The 24969-nt window shown below is 40.7% G+C and overlaps 14 protein-coding genes across 14 annotated transcripts; 6 read left to right on the top strand and 8 right to left on the bottom strand.

Moving 5' to 3' along the window:
* Window positions 1–364: 364 nt before the first annotated feature.
* Window positions 365–1057, top strand: FOA43_003456 (uncharacterized protein; the record flags this gene model as incomplete). The annotated part of the gene is made up of 1 exon (XM_038923707.1): window positions 365–1057. One exon carries the CDS (start codon window positions 365–367, stop codon window positions 1055–1057), a length of 693 nt encoding a protein of 230 aa, XP_038779635.1.
* A 141-nt stretch (window positions 1058–1198) lies between these two features.
* FOA43_003455 (uncharacterized protein) lies at window positions 1199–1849 on the bottom strand (the record flags this gene model as incomplete). Its single annotated transcript, XM_038923706.1, has 1 exon — window positions 1199–1849. One exon carries the CDS (start codon window positions 1847–1849, stop codon window positions 1199–1201), a length of 651 nt encoding a protein of 216 aa, XP_038779634.1.
* A 170-nt stretch (window positions 1850–2019) lies between these two features.
* Window positions 2020–2430, top strand: FOA43_003454 (uncharacterized protein; the record flags this gene model as incomplete). Its single annotated transcript, XM_038923705.1, has 1 exon — window positions 2020–2430. One exon carries the CDS (start codon window positions 2020–2022, stop codon window positions 2428–2430), a length of 411 nt encoding a protein of 136 aa, XP_038779633.1.
* A 56-nt stretch (window positions 2431–2486) lies between these two features.
* Window positions 2487–4250, bottom strand: FOA43_003453 (uncharacterized protein; the record flags this gene model as incomplete). The annotated part of the gene is made up of 1 exon (XM_038923704.1): window positions 2487–4250. The coding sequence occupies one exon, from the start codon at window positions 4248–4250 to the stop codon at window positions 2487–2489; it is 1764 nt and encodes a 587-aa protein (XP_038779632.1).
* Window positions 4251–5088: 838 nt separating this feature from the next.
* Window positions 5089–6867, bottom strand: FOA43_003452 (uncharacterized protein; the record flags this gene model as incomplete). Its single annotated transcript, XM_038923703.1, has 1 exon — window positions 5089–6867. The coding sequence occupies one exon, from the start codon at window positions 6865–6867 to the stop codon at window positions 5089–5091; it is 1779 nt and encodes a 592-aa protein (XP_038779631.1).
* A 719-nt stretch (window positions 6868–7586) lies between these two features.
* FOA43_003451 (uncharacterized protein) lies at window positions 7587–9389 on the bottom strand (the record flags this gene model as incomplete). Its single annotated transcript, XM_038923702.1, has 1 exon — window positions 7587–9389. The coding sequence occupies one exon, from the start codon at window positions 9387–9389 to the stop codon at window positions 7587–7589; it is 1803 nt and encodes a 600-aa protein (XP_038779630.1).
* A 419-nt stretch (window positions 9390–9808) lies between these two features.
* Window positions 9809–11230, bottom strand: FOA43_003450 (uncharacterized protein; the record flags this gene model as incomplete). Its single annotated transcript, XM_038923701.1, has 1 exon — window positions 9809–11230. One exon carries the CDS (start codon window positions 11228–11230, stop codon window positions 9809–9811), a length of 1422 nt encoding a protein of 473 aa, XP_038779629.1.
* A 191-nt stretch (window positions 11231–11421) lies between these two features.
* FOA43_003449 (uncharacterized protein) lies at window positions 11422–12786 on the top strand (the record flags this gene model as incomplete). Its single annotated transcript, XM_038923700.1, has 1 exon — window positions 11422–12786. One exon carries the CDS (start codon window positions 11422–11424, stop codon window positions 12784–12786), a length of 1365 nt encoding a protein of 454 aa, XP_038779628.1.
* A 557-nt stretch (window positions 12787–13343) lies between these two features.
* Window positions 13344–14486, top strand: BAT1 (Mitochondrial branched-chain amino acid (BCAA) aminotransferase; the record flags this gene model as incomplete). Its single annotated transcript, XM_038923699.1, has 1 exon — window positions 13344–14486. The coding sequence occupies one exon, from the start codon at window positions 13344–13346 to the stop codon at window positions 14484–14486; it is 1143 nt and encodes a 380-aa protein (XP_038779627.1).
* An 843-nt stretch (window positions 14487–15329) lies between these two features.
* FOA43_003447 (uncharacterized protein) lies at window positions 15330–17191 on the top strand (the record flags this gene model as incomplete). The annotated part of the gene is made up of 2 exons (XM_038923698.1): window positions 15330–15335; window positions 16013–17191. 2 exons carry the CDS (start codon window positions 15330–15332, stop codon window positions 17189–17191), a joined length of 1185 nt encoding a protein of 394 aa, XP_038779626.1.
* A 161-nt stretch (window positions 17192–17352) lies between these two features.
* Window positions 17353–17872, bottom strand: FOA43_003446 (uncharacterized protein; the record flags this gene model as incomplete). Its single annotated transcript, XM_038923697.1, has 2 exons — window positions 17353–17720; window positions 17803–17872. 2 exons carry the CDS (start codon window positions 17870–17872, stop codon window positions 17353–17355), a joined length of 438 nt encoding a protein of 145 aa, XP_038779625.1.
* Window positions 17873–18315: 443 nt separating this feature from the next.
* Window positions 18316–19419, bottom strand: FOA43_003445 (uncharacterized protein; the record flags this gene model as incomplete). Its single annotated transcript, XM_038923696.1, has 1 exon — window positions 18316–19419. The coding sequence occupies one exon, from the start codon at window positions 19417–19419 to the stop codon at window positions 18316–18318; it is 1104 nt and encodes a 367-aa protein (XP_038779624.1).
* A 2689-nt stretch (window positions 19420–22108) lies between these two features.
* On the top strand, window positions 22109–22921 carry FOA43_003444 (uncharacterized protein; the record flags this gene model as incomplete). The annotated part of the gene is made up of 2 exons (XM_038923695.1): window positions 22109–22112; window positions 22404–22921. The coding sequence occupies 2 exons, from the start codon at window positions 22109–22111 to the stop codon at window positions 22919–22921; spliced, it is 522 nt and encodes a 173-aa protein (XP_038779623.1).
* Window positions 22922–23003: 82 nt separating this feature from the next.
* Window positions 23004–24494, bottom strand: FOA43_003443 (uncharacterized protein; the record flags this gene model as incomplete). The annotated part of the gene is made up of 1 exon (XM_038923694.1): window positions 23004–24494. One exon carries the CDS (start codon window positions 24492–24494, stop codon window positions 23004–23006), a length of 1491 nt encoding a protein of 496 aa, XP_038779622.1.
* Window positions 24495–24969: the final 475 nt, after the last annotated feature.

Here is a 24969-nt window from a genome sequence, read left to right as displayed (position 1 = left end):
TACCAATAAAAAGTACTAGAAATGAGACAACGTAGATTATACAGAGTAAATATCAAATCCGGAGTTTCTGACTAACACAGATCGTCGAGGATCGGCAGGCTAACGTGTTTCTTCTCTTGCCAGATACTGAGGGCCCAAGAGCTCTATACAATTTTCAGGGAGAAGATTTCTCGTGACAAAAAAATCGAACGATGGGAATGTCTGATTTTCTCTTTTTCCTGTGGGGTACGTAACGGTGGTTGTACTCTCTTCTCTTGGTGATTCCTGTTCTTAATAAGAATAGTTTAGATTTGGAGCCTCTTTTCAGATTTCTGGTTAGCTTCATCTTGGTCAGCTTGTATTCGCTCGTTTTCAATACAAAAAAATGAAATCTATCAAATGTGTGGTGGTGGGAGATGGTGCCGTTGGTAAGACCTCGTTACTTATCTCCTATACTACAAATCAATTTCCAGAGGATTACGTGCCTACTGTGTTTGATAACTATTCTGCCAATGTGATGGTTGATAACGAAAAAGTTACCATTAACCTCTGGGATACTGCTGGACAAGAGGAATATGATCGCTTGAGACCTCTTTCATACACCCAGACTGACGTTTTTTTGATTTGTTTCTCTGTCGTGGAGCCCTCCTCTTTCTCGAACGTTAAGAACAAATGGATTCCCGAAATACGACACCACACTCCAAAGGACACTTTGGTTATTCTTATCGGTACCAAGTCTGATCTCAGGGAAGATCCTCACGTTTTAGATCAACTAGAAGAAAACGGCGAACAGCCAATCAATGCTCAAGGGGCCGAGGCCGAGGCAAAGGAGTTGGGATGCGCTGGTTACATGGAGTGCTCTGCTGCTTCCCAACAGGGTGTTAGAGAAGTGTTTGACTTTGCCATTAAAGCTGTCATTTCTCCAGAAACGGTTAAAGGAGCAGACAAGGTGGCCGAGAAGACTGTCGATAGTGCTGCCAAGCCTGGCCGGGCTACAGGTAATGAAAGGACTTTGGGACATAAGAAGAGAAGCAGACTCTCCAGAGTCGCTCACTCCAAAAAGTGCCTTATCCTATAGAGAGTTCTTAAAACCTGTTCACACCTTTCACTTTCTTTACAATATGGTGGTGCTTTCACTCTTTTACTTTTTTCTGTCCATTCCTTTGTTTCTCTATCAGTTTTCTTAGTCTAATCTACCATTATTAATTATTGTCGAGTTTTAATTGTCCTTTTCTATCATGGCCAGCCTTGATGGATGTATTCCATTGTTGGCTTCCAATGCAGCTTTAGTAGCCTCCTCATCTTCATCATCTCCCTTTTCATTACTCTTCTGCTGCTTGGCCCTTTCTTTCTGAATCTTATCAATACGTTCTTTCATCAACTTATCGTTCTTGGTCTTAATCTTATCCACTCTGTTCACCGAATTTCCACCACCTCCAGCGGTAAGTTCCACATTGATCTTTCGTTTCTCCAGCAGAGAATGATGAAGTGCTAAACAGGCATCAATACGTCCTTGAATGTGCCCATTCTCTCCGAGGAATTCAAGGAATGCTATACCCTTATCTTTTCTCACTCTAACAATATCCGGCTTTCCAGCTTTGAAATGCTCCCTTAACTCCTTCTCTCCAATATCATAGGGTATATTTCCCACAAATAAAAGGAATCTGGACCCACTATTGGATCCATTCTTTCCTTTACCGTGATGTCCCCTTCTAGTCTTTCTCTTCTTCTTTGGTTTGAGACTAGCCTCCTCGGCCTGCTTCTTCTTAACCTCTATTTCTTCAAGTTGACTAGCAGCTTTTTCAGATGTCTTCGACTTGAATTTCAATGCTTTGAGCTGCTTTTTGGACAGCTTTGTAATTTGGGGCATTATCAATATATAAGGATATCAAGTGAAGTAAAGAAGTATCAATTTACTCAAAAGAAGTTTGATCGATTTTTCACTCGATAAAAAAAAAACCTTAAAATTTTCCGTTATCAGCTCAAAATGGAAATCTCCTTCAACTCGGCTAATAAGTCTTTCCAATCTGAATTGCTAACATGGGCAAGATCCGAATTAATTTGAAACCTAGCGAAAAGGACGAGGTAGACAAAAAGCTTGAAAGAACACCAATAAAATATAGAGAGCGAGAAACCAGAGGGAGAGGTCGAGTGAAAGAGACTAACCTTGAGAAACGTGGACGAAAACCTCCGGGAGAGGACAAAGATAGGGATTTGATAGACGATACCTCTAAGATAGATGAAATAAAGAAATTAATGGGATTTAGTGGGTTTGGAACTACTAAGAATAAGAAAGTGGAAGGAACGGATTGCTATGGAGTGAAGAAAATTCAGAGGGCCGAGTATAGACAGTATATGAATAGAGAAAAGGGCTTCAACAGACCCTTATCTCCTACGAGAGAAGACATAAAGGGAAGGAAACTTCATGAAAAGAAGAAGAATAAAGATTAGAACTTCTTTATATATATATTATACATATGCTTTTTCATTGCTTGTTACGTCATTAATCATGGAACACTGAGATCGTTATGATTAGGTGCATTCTCAATGATCGCATTCTCTGCGTAGAGAGCAGGAACAGAGTCAGTAACTTCAACTTGTTTGTGCTGCTGTTCTTTCCTCTTTTCATCATCGTCCTTGTCTGATCCAGTAATGGCACCAACGACGCCAATCTGCAAAAACAAACTGAGGATCAAAGAAATTCCAGACAATGCAATACCAAAGTAAAAGGCGTATCTAATAGCATGCCAGAATTCTTGCTTATGGTCATTTTGCTCAGATGTACCATAAAGACTATATTTTGAAGAAACAATAGTACTTGAAAGTCCCAAACCCACCGACGAGGCCAATTGAATGATAGTATTAAAAGTACCTGCAGCTCTGCTCTGCACCTCTTTTTCAACGAGGCCCAACGAGCAACGATTGGCAACATTGTATATGAAATCAGCCCCCAAAACACAAACAATGAAAGCCCAAAAAGGCCCCAAGAAATAATTTCTATCGATTGGAAAGGTTGCCCAGATAATGCTAGCAGTAAGAAAGCCAAGACATCCAACAAAGACCAAAATTCTACCAGGAATCTTGTGCATGGTTAAACCGGCAAATATGTTGACGCAGACACCGGCGATAGGCTGTGGAAGCACACAGCAAGCTGTTATAATAGCCGAATAGCCACGGATCATCTCAAAGTAGACAATAGAGTAGTAATTCAACACACCTTGAAAGTTTATCCAACAGAAAGCTGAGATGATCATACATAGATCAAAATTCCAACTCTTGAAAAGAGCCATTGGCATAATAGGTTGACTGGGAATGTGCATCTCGTAGAGCACAAACACTGGAATCAACGCTATACCTACAACAAGAAGAGCAATAATGTAAGGAGTTCCCCAACCATCTGTAGCGGCATCTACCTGAGTAAGAGAAAAGCAAATGAGAGTAAATGCTGTTAACGAGATAAACGAACCACCATAATCCAAATGCCTAAAAATCTGGCCAGCACGGCCCCATTGCATGCGAGTCTCATCATCAGGCATGAAGAACACCACACCAACTGAAAAAAGACAAAAGATAATCGCTAGAAAATAGTGCACAGCACGCCAGTTGAAGGCCGCTATACAAACGCCGGCAATGAAGAAGCCGGAAGCACCACCAACAGGAGCTCCGAGCGCAAAGATACTCATAGCCATATTCTTTCTTTTGGAATCTTTGTAGGTAGAGCCAAGGAATCCTGCAGCTGCAGGGGTTGCACATGCAACAGCAGCACCCATAAGAGCGCGCAGTATGCATAAAACAGCGAAGTTCTTCATGAAGCCTGCAATCAACGAGAATAAAGCATAAGAAAAGAAACCAATAATCAACGAGTTACGTCTCCCAAGAGCATCTGCAACTCCTCCCATCAACAACAAACAGCCACCGTTAGCAAGTGTAATACTGTTGACACACCAGGTCAATACACCACCATCTACATTGAAGTATAGAGACGTCGCTGAAAGCGCCGTCTGAAAAGCAGATGAACCCATTGAAGCGGCCGCTGGAGCAAAAGTGACCAAAGCAACACACATAAACTCTTGAAAAGTTGATTTGAAAATTGGCGGACGCTGCTCAGGGTCAGGGTATAGTATTGATTTGTTAGTAGGAACTCTTCCTATATCGGATTCTACTGACGCAATAGATCCAGCGACAGTTGGCGAGAGATCCCTCTCACCCAAAACGGTTTCCGAAGAAGTATACTCTTCTGAAGAAGCTTGTTCTCTTTGCTCCAAAGCCATAAGTTCCTCAAAAAATAAACGCAACCGAATGAAAAAGATAATGGAGTTTAATCAATTATAAATCAATCACCGAAAGTTGAACTGTTCCCTGGGCCTTCTTTTTTTTCTTTTTTTCTTTCTTTTTGTTATGTCCGATGGTAGGAGATCGACAGACCAGAATCGGAGAGGTCGCATGTAGTTAAAGTTATCTATTTCAAATCATATATAATTAATGTTGGGCGCAAAGCAGAAAGGTTAGCGAATATGGTTGTAACAACAACCGATAGGGTTATTTGATAACTTCTACCTTTATTTGGGAAGTCTTGGATTGTATTAAAATGTCCGAATGTAATTTACCCAGTGTTGAGACCAAAATTAAGTGATGAAGGCTTACCTGACGACTCACTGTGGTTATCATTTACTATGGTAGAGTATCTCTCTGTATCCTTTGGGAAATAAATACTCGTAGCGCACTTCAATAGACTTCAAGTCTTTCTATCCCATAGAAATGTCATCGACAACGACAAAACCTTCAACTAAAGATGAATCCATTATTAAGCCAGATACTGATACTGAAATCATCAATAACATTGTCTTGAAACAAAACATATCAAAGAGTGCACGACATTATCATAGAAGATATTGAGAGAAATAAGAAAAAAACGAAAGAAACCCTCTATTAAGGAGCGGTTCTTTTCAAAGAATGACTCGCTTTGCGCATTGAGCTAGAAACGAAATACATTCGTTCTGAGTTAATCAAGATCTCAAAAATGAAAGAAAACCGACTATTAAAAACAATACGCTGTACTCATTCTTGATTTCTTTACCATTGGATAAGATTCACACGTTTCGTCGGAAATCATGGAGCAGTGTGATTGGTATGATTAGGTACATTTTCATTGATCGCATTTTCTGTGCAGAGAGCAGGAACAGAGTCAGTAACTTCAACTTGTTTGTGCTGCTGTTCTTTCCTCTTTTCATCATCGTCCTTGTCTGATCCAGTAATGGCACCAACGACGCCAATCTGCAAAAACAAACTGAGGATCAAAGAAACTCCTGACAATGCAACGCCAAAGTAAAAGGCGTATCCAATAGCATTCCATAACTCTTCCTTGTGATCATATTCCTGGGCTGTACCATAAAGACTATATTTTGAAGAAACAATTGTACTTGAAAGACCCAAACCCACCGACGAGGCCAATTGAATGATAGTATTAAAAGTACCTGCAGCTCTACTCTGAGCTTCTTTCTCAACGAGGCCCAACGAGCAACGATTGGCAACGTTGTATATAAAATCCGCTCCCAAAACACTAATTAAAAAAGCCCAAAAAGGTCCTAAAAAGTAGTTTCGGTCTATCGGAAGGGTAGCCCAAATGATACTAGAGGCAAGGAAACCTAGACATCCGACGAAGACCAAAATGCGACCAGGAATCCTGTGCATATTTAAACCAGCAAATATGTTGAAAAGAACACCACAAAAAGGCTGCGGAAGCATACAGCAAGCTGTTATAATGGCCGAATAGCCACGAATCATCTCAAAGTAAATAATGGAGTAGTAGTTCAATATGCCTTGAAAGTTCATCCAAGAGAAAGCTGAAATGATCATACAGAGATCAAAATTCTTACTCTCATAGAGGATCATCGGCATAAGAGATTCCTTGGGAACGTGTATTTCGTAGATCACAAACAATGGAATCAACGCTAGACCTACAACAAGAAGAGCAATGATGTAAGGAGTCCGCCAACCATCCGCAGTGGCATCCACCTGAGAAAGAGAAAAGCAAATGAGAGTGAATGCTGTCAGAGAGATGAGAGCGCCTCCATAATCCAAATGCCTAAAAATCTGTCCGGCACGGTCCCACTGCATACGGGTCTCATCATCAGGCATGAAGAACACGACAAAAATCGATAAAAGACAAAAAAGAATTGCAATGAAATACTGCACAGCACGCCAGTTGAACGCCTCAATACAAACGCCGGCAATGAAGAAGCCGGAAGCACCGCCAACAGGAGCTCCAAGTGAGAAGATACTCATAACCATATTCTTCCTCTTGGAATCTCTGTAGGTGGATCCAAGAAACCCTGCAGCTGCAGGGGTTGCACATGCAACAGCAGCACCCATAAGAGCGCGCAGTATGCATAAAACTACAAAATTGTTCATGAAGCCTGCAATCAACGAAAATACAGCATAGGAAAAGTAACCAATAATCAACGAGTTACGTCTCCCAAGAGCATCTGCCATTCCTCCTGTCAACAACAAGCAGGCACCATTAGCAAGCATAACACTGTTGACACACCAGCTCAATATGCCACCGTCCACATTGAAGAATTGGGACGTAGCTTGAAGAGATGTCCGGAAAGAAGAAGAAGCCATTGTAGCAGCGGCAGGGGCAAAGGTGAGTACAGCAACACATATATACTCTTGGAAAGTTGATTTGAATATCGGCGGACGTTGCTCAGGATCAGAGTATAATACTGATTTGTTAGTAGGAACTCGTCCTATATCAAATATATCCGAAGTGAAAGATTCTGCATCTGAGGTTTGTGGAGACTCTGCCAAAACACAGGGATTGCCAAGATCGACTTCTGAACCAAACTCATCCAAATCTGACAATTCTTCCAGCTCTGGATACACCATTCTTTAAGGCGACATACGACGTGAATAAGGAGAACTAATGAACTGACGATGTACAAATATTGTTAACGATCTGCGCTTTCGGCCCGGTTTATTTTTTCTTTCTTTTCTTTTTCTTTTTCCTTGGCCATCTCTTCTTGGCATTTTCTGCCTGGCTTATCTTGAAATTAAACATCAATACTTTTAAAAAGCAGAGATTGATAAATTCTGAGGGAAGATCAGTGTATCGAGGATGATAAAAATTGAAGGAAGTCGGAATGTGTATGCCTTTACAAAGATGTAGACTCAATCTTGGTCTATTGAGTTCGGATTTAAAAATTTACTATCTATTAATTACCTTATATTATTATTTCTTCTATTCTGCACGAGTGGGCAGCATGTTTTTTTTTTGGGAATGAGAGCTTATTGATGTACTCTTTATATCACTGCTCATACTTCTGCTTCCTGCTGCTCTCTCGATTTCGAGGGAACTTTCGCTACATTCTTCCAACACTCTACGATCAATGTCGCTGAAATCAGTAAATCACATCTGCTGCACTTGAACATCATCAAGAAATGATTGGTCATATCAAGAATCTATGCTCCAACATAGAGAACCCGAAGTCGCCCAGCATTTTTAAACCTCACGTCTCTTAAAGGCATTGGGATCAGCAACAGTTTTTCAACGAAGAAATCACCTTCAAAAATAGCTTCATACATTTCGTCATGAATCAACGAATCAGTCAAATCGTGTCATTGAGCATATTTTGACTGGCGGCTCCTTCCTCGCTGGCGTTCTTTCCTGAGTAGAGGGCAGGAACAAAATCCGCCACTCTATCTTGTTTGTGCTGCTCTTCATAATCGTCCTTGTCGGGTCCACTGATAGCACCAATGACGCCAATCCTCAAAAACAGGCTGAGGATCAAAGAAATTCCAGACAATGCAATACCAAAGTAGAAGGCGTATCTAATAGCATTCCAGAATTCTTGCTTATGGTCATTTTGCTCAGATGTACCATAAAGACTATATTTTGAAGAAACAATTGTACTTGAAAGTCCCAAACCCACCGACGAGGCCAATTGAATGATAGTATTAAAAGTACCTGCAGCTCTGCTCTGAACTTCTTTTTCAACGAGGCCCAACGAGCAACGATTGGCAACGTTGTATATAAAATCAGCCCCCAAAACACAAACAATGAAAGCCCAAAAAGGCCCCAAGAAATAATTTCTATCGATTGGAAAGGTTGCCCAGATAATGCTAGCAATAAGAAAACCAAGACATCCGACGAAAATAAAAATTCTACCGGGAATCTTGTGCATAGTCAAGCCCGCAAAGATGTTAGCAAAGATACCACAAATGGGTTGTGGAAGTAAACAGCAAGCTGTTAAAATAGCCGAATAGCCACGGATCATCTCAAAGTAGACAATAGAGTAATAATTCAACACACCTTGAAAGTTTATCCAAGAAAAAGTAGAAATGATCATACATAGATCAAAATTCCAACTCTTGAAAAGAGCCATTGGCATAATAGGTTGACTGGGAATATGCATCTCGTAGAGCACAAACACTGGAATCAATACTATACCTACAACAAGAAGAGCAATAATGTAAGGAGTTCCCCAACCATCTGTAGCGGCATCTACCTGAGTAAGAGAGAAGCAAATGAGAGTGAATGCTGCTAACGAGATAAACGAACCACCATAATCCAAATGCCTAAAAATCTGGCTGGCATGAATTCCTTGCATGCGAGTCTCATCATCAGGCATAAAAAGTACCACACCTATGGAGCAGAAGCCAAAAAGAATAGCTAGAAAATATTGAACTGCACGCCAGTTGAATGCTATTATACAAACACCTGCAATTATGTAACCCGATGCACCACCAACAGGAGATCCGAGCGCAAAGATACTCATAGCCATATTCTTTCTTTTGGAGTCTTTGTAGGTAGAGCCAAGAAATCCTGCGGCTGCAGGGGTTGCACATGCAACAGCAGCACCCATAAGAGCGCGCAGTATGCATAAAACAGCAAAGTTCTTCATGAAGCCTGCAATCAACGAGAATAAAGCATAAGAAAAGAAACCAATAATCAACGAATTACGTCTCCCAAGAGCGTCTGCAATTCCTCCCATCAATAGCATACAGCCACCATTAGCAAGCATGATACTATTAACACACCAGGTCAACACACCTCCATCTATACCAAAATATTGAGATGTCACTGAAAGAGAGGTCTGAAAACAAGCTGAACCCATTGAAGCGGCCGCTGGAGCAAAAGTGAATAAAGCAACACATATATACTCTTGAAAAGTTGATTTAAATATTGGCGGACGCTGCTCAGGATCAAGGTACAATATTGATTTGTTAGTAGGAACTCGTCCTATATCAGAAGTTGTTGAAGCAAGAGATCTGGCGACGGAAACATCCCTAAAACTTGCCAAGAGATCTCTCTCACCGAGGCCAGTTTCCAGGTGAGTAGACTCTTCTGAAGTTGATTCTCCTGCAGATGATTCTTTCAAAGTTACCTCTTTACCATATCCTGAAGTCATCTGTTCCTCAGAATGTAAAGACACCTAATATGCGAAGAGCACAACCGACCTTGGTTAGGAAGCGAAGCCATTCGGATCTGGTTTCTTTTTATATACTTATTTTTTTTTTTCTTTTGATATTCGCTTTCTTTTTATCCTTTTTCTATTTTCTAAAAAGCATTCTATTATTTTTCCGAGTCGATTAACGCCAGGATTTCACTTCAAAAATGTGAAGAGCAGAAGATACAATATTGATAAGGTAAGAGTGATTAATAAGGATAATAATAAAAAAACAGACTACGTAATTCCAAATCGATGCACCCACATACCACAATTATCAGATTTGACATCGAGGAGTCGGGCCCGGATTTAAGAATTTCCTCTTTGGTAATTACCTTTTTTTATTGATTCGAAAAATTTCGTACGATCAGGGCGCGAGGTTACAGCCCATTGATGTGCTCTTTATATAACTGTTCATATTTCTCTTTTAGCGTGGTGTAGGCAGCATTCTTCTGTTCCAATTGAGTCTTCAACACCGTCAACTCTCCTGCTGCTTTCCCATTTGCGAAAAGATTTTCGCTACCTTGTCTAATCACTGTAGAATCGATATCACTGAGATTAGTAAACCACATCTGCTGCGTTTTAACATCCTCAAGGAATCTGTTCATATCAAACTTCTGTTCTCCAAAGTAGGGAGGCTGGAGTTCGCCCAACTTTTTCTGAATCTCATGCTTCTCAATGGCATTGGCATCAACAACAACTCTCTTCAACGTAGGAATCACCCTTACCATATTCTTATCATTGTAATGTCTGTCAAGCTGCTTGTTATCGGCCTTGGTGTAGGCAAGTAGAATCTGAGACACGGCTCCTGCAAGAGGTTTGAACTTGCGCTGAATCTGTTTTGTCGCTATATCAACCACAAATACGTTACCTTTAGAGTCTCCAGACACCAAATACGTACCATCAAGCGTCACCTGCAATTTCGTAACAATAGTTTGACCATTTCCATCATCTTTATGGCAAACGAAAGTCTCTTGTAAATCTAAGTCTGGCTTCAACGTTACTATACTGCCCATTCCTCCCACAGCTTCAAGCACATGTGTTTTGACATTGCCTCGATATAAAGGAATCATTCTTATGAAGCCATCATCCTGGCCAGCATATAGGGCTCTATATGCTGGATCAGCAGCCAAAGACTCTACCTTGGTAGGTAGAACGAAAGTAGTAATCAATCTCTTGGACGCTATACTATAGCATCTCACAGTGCAATCTCTGGAAGCTGTATACACTTTCAAGTCAGAGACAAGGCCATTAGTGATCACCAAATCTGTGACAGGAAGAGTGTTATCTGTCAAGATTGAATACGGCTTGGCTGGATTGATGCTGTCATTAGCCAAATCGAGGATTCTCCAAATGACCACTCTAGAATCAGCACCTCCACTTACCAAAAATCCCTTATTATACCTGATAACATTTACAGCCTGATAATGGCATTCCTTAACAGCCAATAGAAGTCCAGAATCAAGTTCCCAAACATAAATTCTACCGGACTGCCCTCCTCCTACTAGTAACCAATCGTCGCATATTTCCAAACAGCTCAACGGCTCTGGAATAGGGATTTTCTGTTCAGGGCTCTCTTTTCCATAAAGATAAACTTGTATTATGGCACGATCATTGCACGCCGAAATAAGCTTCGTTTCTTGACCTATACCAGTCAAAACCGAGCCATTTCTTCCACTGTAGCACTGTCTATACTGCAAGTATTGTTTAGAAGAATGCAAGGAAGAAAGATATGCAAACGAATTCGCATCATGCTTATCAGTAGCATCACCACTGCAACAGTAAAATGCAATTTCATCCATGCTGCAATCGATAGAAGAGAGTAGAAGGGGAAGTAATGCTAAGCATGCTCAAACTCAGTCCTGAATATTCCTTAAAATTTTTACACTTGTTGAACATCCGTACACCGCAACGGAAAGAAGAGATGTTAGGAAAGGATCTGATCTCAATCAAGACTTACTTACACGTTTATCGTTTTTCTTGTTCATCTACAATGCCTTTGAATTACCTTGGCACGCTTCTTGTAGATGGAACTGATAAAACACCTGGATGGTTCTATATCAAGAATTATGGAACCCCGTTGTTGGCGGCCGTCCTTGCAAAAATGTATCTGAATGGATCTTCTAATACGTGGCAAAGAGACTTACACGGCAAGGTGTATATAGTCACAGGAGGTACCTCAGGAATTGGTGCGCCGTTGGTCAGAGAACTGGCATTGCGTGGTGCTCAGTTGGTTTTACTAACGTCACAATTAAAGTCTGATAATAGTGGAGCAGTTTGGGTAACAGACTATGTAGATGATCTACGAAACTCAACCGATAATCCTTTGATCTACGTCGAAGAGTGCAATCTCTCGTCATTGTATTCTGTTCGGAAGTTTGCTACAAAATGGTTGGATAATCGAACTGCCAGGAGATTGGATGGCGTGATCTGTTTGGCTTCAGAGAGAATGCCCATCGGCAAATCAAGACAAGTCAGCGTTGATGGCGTTGAGATGCAGATGGCCATCAACTACTTGGGCCAATATCATTTGCTAACTCTTTTAGAGCCATGTCTTAAGGCACAACCTCCTGATAGAGATGTGCGAGTGATCCTGGCTACATGCATGAGCCAGTCTATAGGAACTCTGGATTTAGATGATTTGCTTTGGGAAGTGAAAAGATATCCAAGTGGACGGCCCTGGAAGATGTATGGAAGTTCGAAATTGATGCTACACATGTTTGCTAAGGAATATCAGAAGCGACTGGAAAATGCTGGTCGTAAGGACAAACAGCCATGTAACATAAGGGTGAACGTGGTTAATCCAGGTATAACAAGGACACCCTCTACTAGAAGAGCCATTTCCATGGGTAGTGTGCTTGGATTGCTTGTTTATTTGCTATTATATCCTTTTTTCTGGATAGTGTTAAAGCCCTGTGAATATGGAATGCAGTCGTTTTTATACGCACTATGTTGTCCGGATTTGATAGATATAAGTGGTGGACAGTACATAAGGGAATGCTCTGTGGTTAAGACCAAGCTTAGAAAAGAGTTGCAAGACGACGAACTACAAAAGAACTTGTATGATCTTACCGCACGAAAGATCAGTGAGTTGGAAAAGAAATCTGCCATTGAGAGAAACAGAGGAAAGCCTGATGGGAATAAGAAGAAGGACAAAAGGCAGAAGAAGGACGAAATGCAGAAGAAGGATAAGAAAGGACTTACTGAAGAGGATAAGAGGGGCATTTTCATGTCTGCTTTTGACACCGAGGATGAGTTACAGAATTATAAAGCCCGGAACGCGAACACCGACGATGCACATAGTACGCAGTTGAGGAGATTGGACGAGAAGTACGAAGCTACTCACAAGAAATCATAATGATACTTATTGGTCTTTCCGAAAACGGGTGAAAAAAAACTCCTGTTAACGGAGAGAGTGTTGCAAAAGTTTGGGTATGGGGAACGTCGGTCCCACGTACGATCCATAGTGATAATCATAATCATAGTCATAGCATAGTGATAATTATAATCATAGTCGTAGCATACTGATAATCGCTGAGGTAAATGCTGTATTACACTGTATTACGCTGTTACTCTGCTGACGGATTGTATATTCTTATCGAGAGATTGCCAACGATAATCCCTATCTCGCTAGAAATTACTCTTTGTACAATATGACTCAGGCAAGGACCGGGGAAAAAAATTTTCTTCTGCGCATTGAGGGCCTTGAGCATGAAGGCCTTTAAAGCGCGAGGACTCTGCAAAAAAGAAGAAAAGGAAATTCGAAAGCTTAGGAAAGACTCACCCAGTCGCGGCCCACACGCATATTTAACTAGGCTTGTTTCCAGGTTTTTCCCCAACTCTTGCTTCCTTGTGATGTTTTCAGCACTTCGAAATAACTTTGGTTTCAAGAAGAACAGTTTGAATTTTATCAGAATGTCCTCTACTACTACTGCTCCTGCAGCGCTTGATGCCTCTAAGTTGGTGATCCATAAAACCAGTACCCCTAAGGAAAAGCTTCCCAATGAAAAGTTAGTCTTCGGTAGATCATTCACCGATCACATGTTGACTATCCCATGGAACAGAACTGCCGGATGGGGTACGCCTGTTATTAAGCCATACGCTCCTCTTACTTTGGATCCGTCTGCCGTTGTGTTCCATTATGCCTTTGAGTTGTTTGAAGGCTTGAAGGCTTACAGAGATCCCAAGGGTCAGATCAGAATGTTCCGTCCTGACAAGAACATGATCAGAATGAATAAGTCTGCCGACAGAATATGCTTGCCTACGTTTGAAAACGAGGAATTGATAACCTTGATCGGAGAGCTCTTGAAGGTCGACTCTTCTTTCATTCCAAGCGAAAGGGGCTACTCTCTCTACATTAGGCCAACCATGATTGGTACTACCCCGGGTTTGGGTGTGCATACACCAGATGATGCTCTTTTGTACGTTATATGCTCCCCGGTTGGCCCTTACTATTCGACCGGTTTCAAGGCTGTTCGTTTGGAGGCCACCGATTACGCCGTTAGAGCCTGGCCTGGTGGAGTTGGTGACAAGAAGTTGGGTGCTAATTATGCTCCATCTGTTAAGCCACAATTGGAGGCAGCCAAGAGAGGTTACCAGCAGAATTTATGGTTGTTTGGCCCTGAAAAGCATGTCACGGAGGTTGGTACTATGAACTTTTTCATTGCTTTCAAGGACTCCAATGGTGTCAAGGAGCTTGTCACTGCTCCTTTGGATGGTATGATTTTGGAAGGTGTTACTAGAGATTCCATTTTGGCCTTGTGTAGAGAAAAACTTGATAAGAAAGAGTGGAAGGTCAACGAGAGATATTGCTCGATCTCTGAAATTGAAGAGAGAGCCAAGAAGGGCGAGGTTGTCGAGGCCTTCGGTTCCGGTACCGCCGCTGTTGTTTCTCCAGTTAAGGAGATAGGCTACAATAGTGAGCACATCAGCATCCCAATCCTTCCTGGTGAAGAGGCCGGTGCCTTGACCAAGCAGATTGCTGAGTGGATTGCTCAGAGACAGTATGGTATTGTCGAGAGCGATTGGTCGAGAATCGTTAAAGAACAGACTTCTTAGATCTATGCAACGTAATTTAGAACTCCCTCCTTCTCAATAAATGTAGTACGTAAGCGACGAGACGAAACTTTTATCCACTTTAATTTCTTCCTCGAAAGTTGATTTGGTTTTTGGTTTATCATCACTATTTCTTCTCCTTCATGCTTTCGTTTGTGGATCAATTGAAGTCGTTTGTGGCTTCGAAGGCCAGTTTCAAAGTCATATATACAACTGCACATGGACTGTTAATATCCCCACTTACTTCTCGAATTCTTATATTGGATTCCTCTTTTAACCCACCGCATAGTGGTCATACATCATTAATTTCTAAGGCAGTTACCTACAGATTTCCATCCAAAGATGGCTTAAATGTGTCAACCATAAATACAAATTCGGTGCTACTTCTACTATCTTTGAAAAATGCCGACAAAAAACAAGCCAAGTTGCCCAGCTACGTGAATCGGCTGGAAATGGTCAAGCTGCTAGCTGACCGCATATTCAATGAATATGGACTTTCCTGTTCCATTGGTCTTACCGACAGATCATTATTTGTGGACAAGTTGAACGCAATAGGGGAAGTTTTGAGGAAGGCGTATCCTACCCAGTTCGATTCACTAAGATTGGCATTTCTATTGGGCTTCGATACGTTAGTAAGACTATTAGATCCCAAATATTACCACGACCGGAGTATGAAAGAATCCCTCCACTCGTTTTTCGTCAATTCCGATTGTTTCGTGCTCAGTCGCGAAGATGAAAAATATTCCCAGGCTTATCAGGCCGACTTTGTCAGTCAGATAAAGAACGGCCAATATGGGGACCAGATCCCTAAAGCGTGGGCAGACCATCTATATTCATTGAATGGAGATGATGGTACTCTCAAAATCAGCTCGTCTCAAATTAGAGCCCTTGCCGCCACTGGGGATAAATCTTGGGAATTGTATACCTTCCCGGAAATAGTAGACTATATAAAACAGAAGAATCTATATCACGAGTAAGCGTCACGTGATAACAATTATTTCGTCATTCTGAAAAAAGTTTTTCTTTCCTCTTTTTGTCACACTATTTTTACGCTTCCGACCACCAGACGGCTCCGCCCCCCTTTGTAAAAGTTTTTTGCTACCTTCTTCTTTCTTGTTTTCGCCTGCCTTCAAGCACTTGCCAGGCTTCAAAGTGCACCAGTTTTCATTTTTCAGGTAATTAGATTGCTCTATACACGTGTCTATACTGCAAAGTAACTATTACGGCTTTTAGTGTTCAAATCAGTGCATTTTTAGGTTATATATTCTATTCATTATAGCCTAATACCCTGGATATTTTAAGGGAAACCGCCCCTAGTTTCTGTTTCCATCCCTCTATTTTCTCACACTCAGTTGTGTTTTTTTTGGTTTCTCTGCAGCCAACGAGCGAGTCAAAAGCGTGTCAGCGGCCTGCTCCCCTCACAAAAAAAAAGTTAAGGAAAAAGTTTTTGCCTTCAATAGGTACATCTGTGCACCAGGCTTTGAAAGCGCATAACATGGCTTTATCTCTTAAACGAGCATTTTTTTGAGACCGATCTCAGTCATAGCCGTGGCCATGAAACTTCCAGTGTGAAGAGATCGTGCTTCAGAAAATCACAGTTTCTAATCCAGAGAAATAATATCCCTGTCACCAAATCCCTGAATATAAGTTCAGAGAATGACGATAAGGATGAAGGAGATAATGGTATCGAAGGATTTTCTGACTATAAAGCAGATAGCCGCAGGCCTCTGATAAAATCACTAAGTGTCATATCTGCTCCTCTGGATGATTACCAGGTGTCGAGAGCCGTCGCACAGTATAGCGACAGTGAGATTGATGATGATGAATGCTTTAGTAAGGGAGATCAATGTACCAGCAAGAGACGCAAGTCGTCGATTGGTGTTACAAGGATGCATTGTCACAGAGATATTTCTACTTCACGTGTAACACGTGTTTCTACATCTTTCTCCACTGCTGATCCAACTCTTCGTTGTTCATCTGTCTCCTCATCAATTGCCACACCACCCTTTGCTAAATACTCTCTTCTCTCTTCTGATCTCATTAGCTCATTACCCAAAAGCTCCAAGGAAATGGACAGATATAGCCTATCGCCCTCTCCTTGTTGTAGATCTCGGAATTCGCTTCCAGATCTTGACTTTACAGCTAGATCTCGCTGCTTTGACTATCTAGTGGGTGCCATCGACGAAGCATGGGCTCGTTATTGTAATGCCACCTCGCACGATGAAGAGGTTGCTTATGGCTATGAGCAGGATGACGGTGACAGTCAACATGCTAATGCGAATCGTGTTAGGAGTATTCTGAGTTGTCAATCCTGTAAATGTGGAGGTGAATCCAATTCTTTAGCTTCTTCCGATGAGGATGATTATGGTACAGAATTTTCTGCTTCTACGAGCATCACTGATTATGATAGTGATGTTTGCAATGACACCAGGAAAGTCCCACCGAAACAGCAGCACTACCGTGTGTCGGAGGTTCCAGAGAACATGAGGCTTCAGAAGCTTAAAGACAGACTTATAAAGGCCAAATATTATCTTCAGGATTATGTAGATTCTGAAGAAGTTGACGACAGCCTTTTATTTTGGAAGAAATGGGACTTGATTAAGTACTCTGCCATCGAATTGGTGGAGGATGACGATGAAGATGATATAGTTGAAACGACTATTGAAGAATTGGAATATGGAAGGTTTGCTGCTTCGATTTGTGCATAGCAAATCCCTGTTATCTCCATCCTTCCGCTGCTTTTGTTATTTGATGCGCATATAATATCAATATGACTTGTATATTACTACTTTCTTTGTACTAGGATATCTTTTTTATTTATTCAAATGGGTTACTTATATTTTGTAACTAGTATGGTAAGAGTGCTCTCCTAGCGTCTTCTGCGCATTGCTGGTCTCCTTGCAGCTGCACCAATCATGGCAGTTCTTCTCATTCTGTTTCTGGCCATGACACTACCAACTAACATACCACCCATGGCACCTGCTGCAACACCTCCATAGCCCGGACCCGAAGAAGTGGTGGTTTCTTGTTGCACTTGCTGTTGAGGTTGCTGTTGAGTATATTGAGGTTGCTGTTGAAGTTGCTGTTGAGGGTGGTACTGTTGCTGAGCAGTTGTTGCGTCAACATTTTTGGCAGACGATGGAGGATGAGAAGGAGGAGGAGGAACTTTAGGCAACTTGGTTCCTTCAGGAGGTTCCCACTGAGAATTTTCGGTCTTTTCATTAACGTAATACCACTCTAAAAAGTGTTAGTAAATTTTATAGTGTTGCCGATTATGCGCTGATCACTACTGCATTGCTGCGCGGCCTTGAGTACTCACCTTGGTATTTATCATCCCAGATGGCGACCCATCCATGTGGAACAAGTGGTTTCTTATCCTTACTAGACATGTTTGAATTAGCTTCTTACGGAGGCACAAGGGCTAAAAAAACTACTTGAAAAGGAAACACAAAAGCCCCGCTATTTAAAGCACGCATGGATGAGTAAAATGGGGGGGCAGAAAAGCAACCGCAAAAAAAGAAATGTCATTTTAGTTTGAGGTGACCTTCCTTTATGCACGGTGACTTACATGTATGCATAGTAGCTTACATATAGCTTCAGAAATCGTGATAAGAACGAATTAGCGGTATCTAGTATTAGGGGTCCCGTTGAGGTGACTTGACATTAGAAAATACAGCTTGTATAGAGAATAGATATATACGTGTATTTGATTTGGATACTTCTTTCTATTCAGCAATGATTGCATCTAGTTTTATTCTTTTTCTTCTCTGATGCATCTATTCAAATTGTGGCTTTGCTTTTTTTTATCTTAATTAGATGTTGTCTCCTCTCGTCAATTCGGGGTTTTGGGACGAAGCTGTTCGATATCGCTATCGAGGGGAACTCGAAGACCAACCTTTCCTAGTTCCTTCTGGTATCTTATGGGATCAAAATTGTCCAAAATCACATCCGGAGACAAGATGACCCATCCCGGTCTCACTTTCACCGGATGGTTGAGTCCTGTTGCAGCTGGGATGATGTGTAACCTTCTTGTCGAGTTTGAGAAATTTTCGGCCACTTTATAAATTTGACTCGGTACACATGAATTGTCTGTGTCCTCGTTCTCTATAGCTAAATCCGTGTTGATGTTACAGTGAATTAATTCTCTGTCTGTGGATCTTCTTACGGTTCCCGTTATACACATCCAGCAATGCCATTGAATTTCTTCCAGCACCTGCTTCTCTGGAATATTGGCATCACCTGGATAGTAGGGTGAATTCTTATCAATGGGCACAAAAATAAGTTCTTCAGATCTACGAAACCGCCTCGCCCAGGAATTTGTATCACTTAGTAATCTGGATAGTTCTGAAATCTTCTGTGTAGATGCCCAAATGAACAAAAATCCTGGTTTTGCACAGAGCTTGTCTATTGGTAACTGAGATACAACGGGATATAGCAGCTGGTTCTCTGAGAGAGCACCGATCATAATCACGTCGAATTGTAGGTGATAGTCGTATACCCAAGAATTCAAAGTGGGAATAAGATCTTCGGTCTTGACTCGGGCTCCAAACGGCAGAGTGGCATATTTCCTGACTTGCTGGTCCTTCAAACGGTAAAGCTTCTGCAACTTTGGATATCCGTCAACCTGTTGCTTTGCATTTCTAATGTAACCAACGGGTAATACTCCTGAATGGATATAATGATTGGAATAATCATTTTTGTAACAGCTGATTGTTGTGGGATTCATGTGATACATGGGCATTTTGGGATTCATCGTCATTTTATTATTTGCATAGGAGCTCTGATGAGAAGCAGCCCTTTTGATAGCAACAAGTTTATGCCCATCTCCAGACTTCATAGAGTATCCATGGGGTGAAAACATTAGAGGGGATATGGATGACAACTGGTAGGGTTTAGAGCTGTTCCCAACTCCAGGATTTCTATTAATAGGGGCCATTAAAAGTAGGAATTTCAATAATCGTAGAAGAAGAAAAAAAAGTTAACTCAGAGGGGATTCACCCCAGTATATATATTGCTCCTTCATGAAACAAACGGGCACTCTCTTCTGACACACATATCCCTTGCAGAAAAATGATCTGTCTCCTAGTGAATGAATGCCCTCTCTCTGGTAACGAAACGTTTCAGAATGATGCACAGCCGCACGGATACAGATTTGATTGCATCTCATACATTTTAATGCGCCGCATGATGTTTCCCTTCGCGACAAACAATAGTGTGGTTGGGTAAAGAAAGGATTTCTGGCGGTTAAGCTTTTAAGACTTAGTACCCTTCAGCTTCCTATTTTTTAGTTAGCCAGTAATGTTCACATCATCATCTACTGATTTTGGTTTACAGACCCGTTCACGATCCCCGTCCCCTTTGAAATTCAGGCCAGAACCACGAATCCAGTTTCTTTGTCAACAGGTAAAGAATGAATTGCTTTCTATGGTAAGCAGTAACACAATAATCATTAAAATAATGAGAGAAAAAGAACATTAATGTACTAACTCAACCACCCTGTTTATAGCAACAAGGCCATTCTTCAGCTGAATTTTTAATCAACATTCAGAAACTCGGTGAAGGATTTCCGGGAACTAGATATTCCAACGTCAAATGCATTATAGATTTTGGTATTCTTGAACTTTTGGAAGGCTTATCAGAAAGATCTATTGGAGAAAAGAATACGGTAATTCTGGTCTGTCGTTTTCTTATTTCTTTTGTTTTAGAATATAGAAGATTCCACGATCAGCTTAGATTTGCTCGAGAGAATGTGGTCAGATCATTAGAATGCTTTGTTCAAGGGTTGGTCGAAACAAATTTTTTGAAGCACAGATTCAGCTACACTTTGGTAACAACTATATTAGATCTCTACTGCACTCTACCAGAAAATCTACAAGTATGGATCCAGACCAGAAAGGGGAGGTCTTTTAGAAGTCACAAATTTTACAGTACCGCTACTAATTGCACTCCCTCGGTATTATTTTCTCTTCGTTTTTATGAATTGACAATCCCAAATTTGCATGATACCACGCACATAACCTCCCAGGCATCAGTCAAAATGTTTGATTATATTATTAATCTTTGCCAACATTCTGATGAGATTAGACAAGATTTTTGCAAGTCTGGGTTTGAACGTACTCTTCTCGACTATCCTTCACTTCTCCTAGCCAAGTATTCTTCAAACGAGAACCATGATTTGAAGCTAAATTTTATGCGTAATTCCGTCAGGCCTAGTGATTTCACTACCACCACCGAGTACAGAAACTACACTGAATGTTTAAACCACTACATTACCACTGTGAAAAAGCTGAAGCAATCTGATCTGGAAAGACATTTAATGGACTGCCTTGAAAAGTTCTTTATCCAGTTGTTGGATTCATGTCGTTACTCTGAAAACCAGGAAATTATATCTATGTTCTTCAAAGGAATACTTGCATTTAAACAGTTTTCTAATCAGAAAATATATGCAATTAAAATTCTAAGATCCATTTTTATCAACATTAACTTCCATTATTTGGTTTGGTCTTTGATTCTATGCTGTTCAGAAACTAATACTGCTTCATTATTTCATGGAGCACAGCTACGAAGATCCCACATGCAAATATTAGAGTTTTTACAAGAAGTATTTGAATCTGAAAATGAAGTTATTCAAAGCATCATCTATACCTGTCCTCTGATAGCAGAAGTGAACAGCTCCGGTAGCACTACTGACTGGCTATCACAAATACTTTATGATACACAAAGTGTCTCTCTTCAAACTAGTTGCGATACATTTTGGGAGGTAATATCTTTTTTTAAGTCGAAAAAAGCTTCCAAATCAATACCTGATTTGGATATCAGCATTAACTCATTTTTTACCCAGGTATTGATAGTGAGAGCCAACATATTTTTTCTTTGTACGCCTGAAGAGAATGAACTCTTTTTGAAGATTACCACATCTGCTCTTACAAATACCCAAACTAGACCTATTAGTTCTCAGAATGCGTGCTTATCACGATCTTTACGGAAGCTCCACTTAGAAAGCATGAAAATTAAGGGGCTTGATAAGCCTCCTCTTAAGATAGATACATATTTTCTCCATGGTTCAAGCATAGTTTCTTACTTAGAAATTGACGAGACCATTTCTCATTGGATGTTCTTTTGGAATGACGATCAAGAAAGGAGGAAACGAGTTGTCACGTTCTTTCCGGAAAATAAAATTCTTTTTGATTCTTTAATATGTGACGTCTACTGTCTACGAAAGTACTTTCTTCTTTTTGAAGGGATATAAGGGGGTTACTACATAATATAATGGTGTGCAAATATCAACATGTTATCTCTGGCTAGTGTTTTTAGAATTAACAAGAAAAGGAAAGAAACAAAAGAAACGAAAATAAGGGTAACGGTGTGTGCTCCCTGCAGAGATCGAAAACAGTTTCCCTAAAGAGGTGAAGGATTACAGATAACTTTTCAGAATCTTATAATATTTTTAGAATCGGCATATTTTAGCCCGAGAGACACTTTGTTTGGCCAATAAGTTTAGAATTAAGTCCATATAGGCTTCGTCTTCAGATAACAACGGTAGAATAAGCATCATTCAACAAATAGGAAATCAGATCCGATATAACCATTCGAGAACATATTACCTAATTAGGAATGCTAATGAAATGCGTCCGAGATCACACCAGATGACCGTGCGGCACTTTGGACATATATAAGAAGTACATAGTTCCGATGAAATGGGCAACCATGCAAAACTCGGCTTACATTTTTACTCAGCATACTAAAGTTGAATTAACTTTTCAAATCTAACTTCTGTCATTCTTTTCAACATGAGATCCTCATTCGTTCTTTTCTCGGCCTGCTCTATTTCAGCCGTTCTGGGTTCTCCATTATTCCTTCACGATCATTTCAGTACTTACCCTGGTTTCAACAGAACCAAAATTCATCATCATCTTTCAGAATCTTACGGTACTTATATTGCAAACTCAACTTCTTTCGATAATGGAACTGCTACCACTACCAGTGATATTACTGCAAGCTCATCATCGATCCAGTTTTCATTAACTGAGGAAGAAGCAACCCCTTCTGCTACCTCCTCAGAAGCTTCAAGTATTCCAAATTCTCCTGTATCAACTACTTCTTCAACTTTGGCATCGCAGGCTACCGGTGATGCTAAGACGGGCAGAGGAACTTTCTACGAGGTTGGAAATGATAATTGCGGGACTTCTTCAACCGATGAAGATCTTGTTTGTGCTATCGCCAAATCATTGTACGATAGTAGTGCAAGTTCCGATTCTATCTCAACTTATTGTGGTGAATATATTACCGCCAACTATGATGGAAAGTCTGTTCGTGTTAAAGTCGTGGATTCTTGTGAATCTTGTGCTGAAACGGATTTGGACTTTTCACCATCGGCTTTCCAGCAATTGGCAGATTTAGATATCGGCGTTATTGAAATTACTTGGAACTGGGATTAAGTTAGGTCAATTCCTGTTACCACTATACATTTATGGAAATAAATAATTTTTTAATAAAATAACTAACTAAGTCTATGTAAGATCAATCTTCTTTTGCCCAAGACTGAAATCTGGAAGCGCAAGCTTGAAGACCTTCCTGGCGGGGAACGTACTCGATCCTATGGTAACTGTTTAAATTCTTTCTTAGAACTATCTGGTAGCAGGCAGCAGAACCCTGTCTAGAGATAATGGTAGAGTAGGAAAGAAAGAATTCCCAGATTCTGAACCATTTGGTACCATATTTTGCGACAATCTTCTCCTTATTGGCATTCCAATTTTTGTACCACCTATAAAGAGTGGCAGAATAATGGACACCAATGTTATCAATAGAAACAGTCTCAAAACTAGTAGCCTCTAATGAAGAAACGACGAAATCTAATGGCGTGGAGGCATCGGCACCCGGAAATATATACTTGTTCATGAAGAGACCCCAGATCAAGTCTTCGTATTGCCAGGACTTTCTCAAACCGGCATACTGCAAAAAGAAAATACCGTCGTCATCAAGCATATCATAAACCTGCTGCAAGAAGGCAGCAAACTTACGCACACCCACGTGCTCGGCCATCTCCAAGCAGACAATCTTGTCGTACTTAGCGGCAGATCCATCCGGATTAGGTTTAGGTAAAGGAGTGTCTCTGTAGTCACAGCAGATAACTTTGGATTGACTAGCAGGAACGTGATAAGAAGCCAACTTAGCGTTACCAAACTTGGTTTGGTTTCTACCCAAGGTGATGCCAGTAACTTTAGCGCCATACTGAGTAGAAGCGAAGCAGGCAAACGTACCCCAACCACAACCCAAATCCAAAACTGTTTCGCCCTTCTTCAAGTCAATTTTTTCGCAAACAACCTTGAGCTTATTGTCTTGCAATTGCTCTAGAGATTCCTCGCTGTGAATGTCGTGAATGATACCAGAAGTATAGATCATTCTTGGACCCAAGAACCACTCATAGAAGTCATCGCCACGGTCATAATGATCTCTAACTTGCTCCTCATCTTGGGATCTAGTGTGCATGATTACTTCTGGAATGAAGCCAAACAAGAAGAATTTGAACAAACTCAAAGTAAATGAAAACTGAGCCCAATCATGACGATACTCCATAACGTCCAAAGCATCGCCTTTGAAAGAAACTTGACCAGCAAAGTATAACTGGTGGAAAGTCTCCATAGGAATCTTGTGAGATCCATGATATTTGGCAGCAAGACTAGGGTCATGGAAGTCCAAGTAGAACTCCACACCTCTATTGGGGAACTTAACCTTTTCATTCAAACGAGGAGAATAAGTTGACAAAACTGTCCAATAAGTTAAAAGAATAGGAAGGGCAAATAAAAGGCCAAAGAAAATGAACGACTTAAATCCAAGGCCTAGTCTTCTGGTGACATAGAAAGGAACAATCAACATGATTGCAAAAAGCATCTTGTTGCTGAAGTTCTTAGCACCACCACCATCTGCAGGTAGAGGTGCATTCTTAATAGCAGGATAACTGGTAGTTCTGCAACCGCAGTCAAATGTTTTCAATTCAGCCAAGTTCGACATAGTTTATCGGGCTTAATTGAGTAAAGAAAGAACAAAAAAGAGAAGAAAGGGCGAATTCAAGGAGAACACAAACTGGAAAATGAAAGCCGCATTCTCTGGTTTTTAATTTTCAATCATTTCTTTCGATTTTACCCATCCACCTGCAAATGCAACATTTGAGCATCTTATTACACAACTATACTTCATTAAAGTCTCAATTGATTTATCTGTATACACTCCGATATTGGAGCCGATATCGGTGGATATTATATTTGTGTGAAAAATTGCTACTTATAGGATCCATATGCTTTGATTGCAAGAACATTGCCGATAGTATGATTGGACATTGCAAAGTTAATCGAGAGAACAAAAGCACGTGATGACAGCCACGTGATACTTCTTAACTGACATGTCCTTTTATTTCCTTTACTCAGGTTTAATCCTACTAAATAAACCTTGTACAAGCATTCAAGTAGGATTTTTGGCAAATTAGATC

The sequence above is a fragment of the Brettanomyces nanus genome, chromosome 4, assembly GCF_011074865.1.
Source record: "Brettanomyces nanus chromosome 4, complete sequence".
Lineage (NCBI taxonomy): Eukaryota > Fungi > Ascomycota > Pichiomycetes > Pichiales > Pichiaceae > Brettanomyces > Brettanomyces nanus.
Note: the sequence above shows the minus strand (reverse complement) of the source record. Positions and strands in the feature narration are given on the sequence as shown.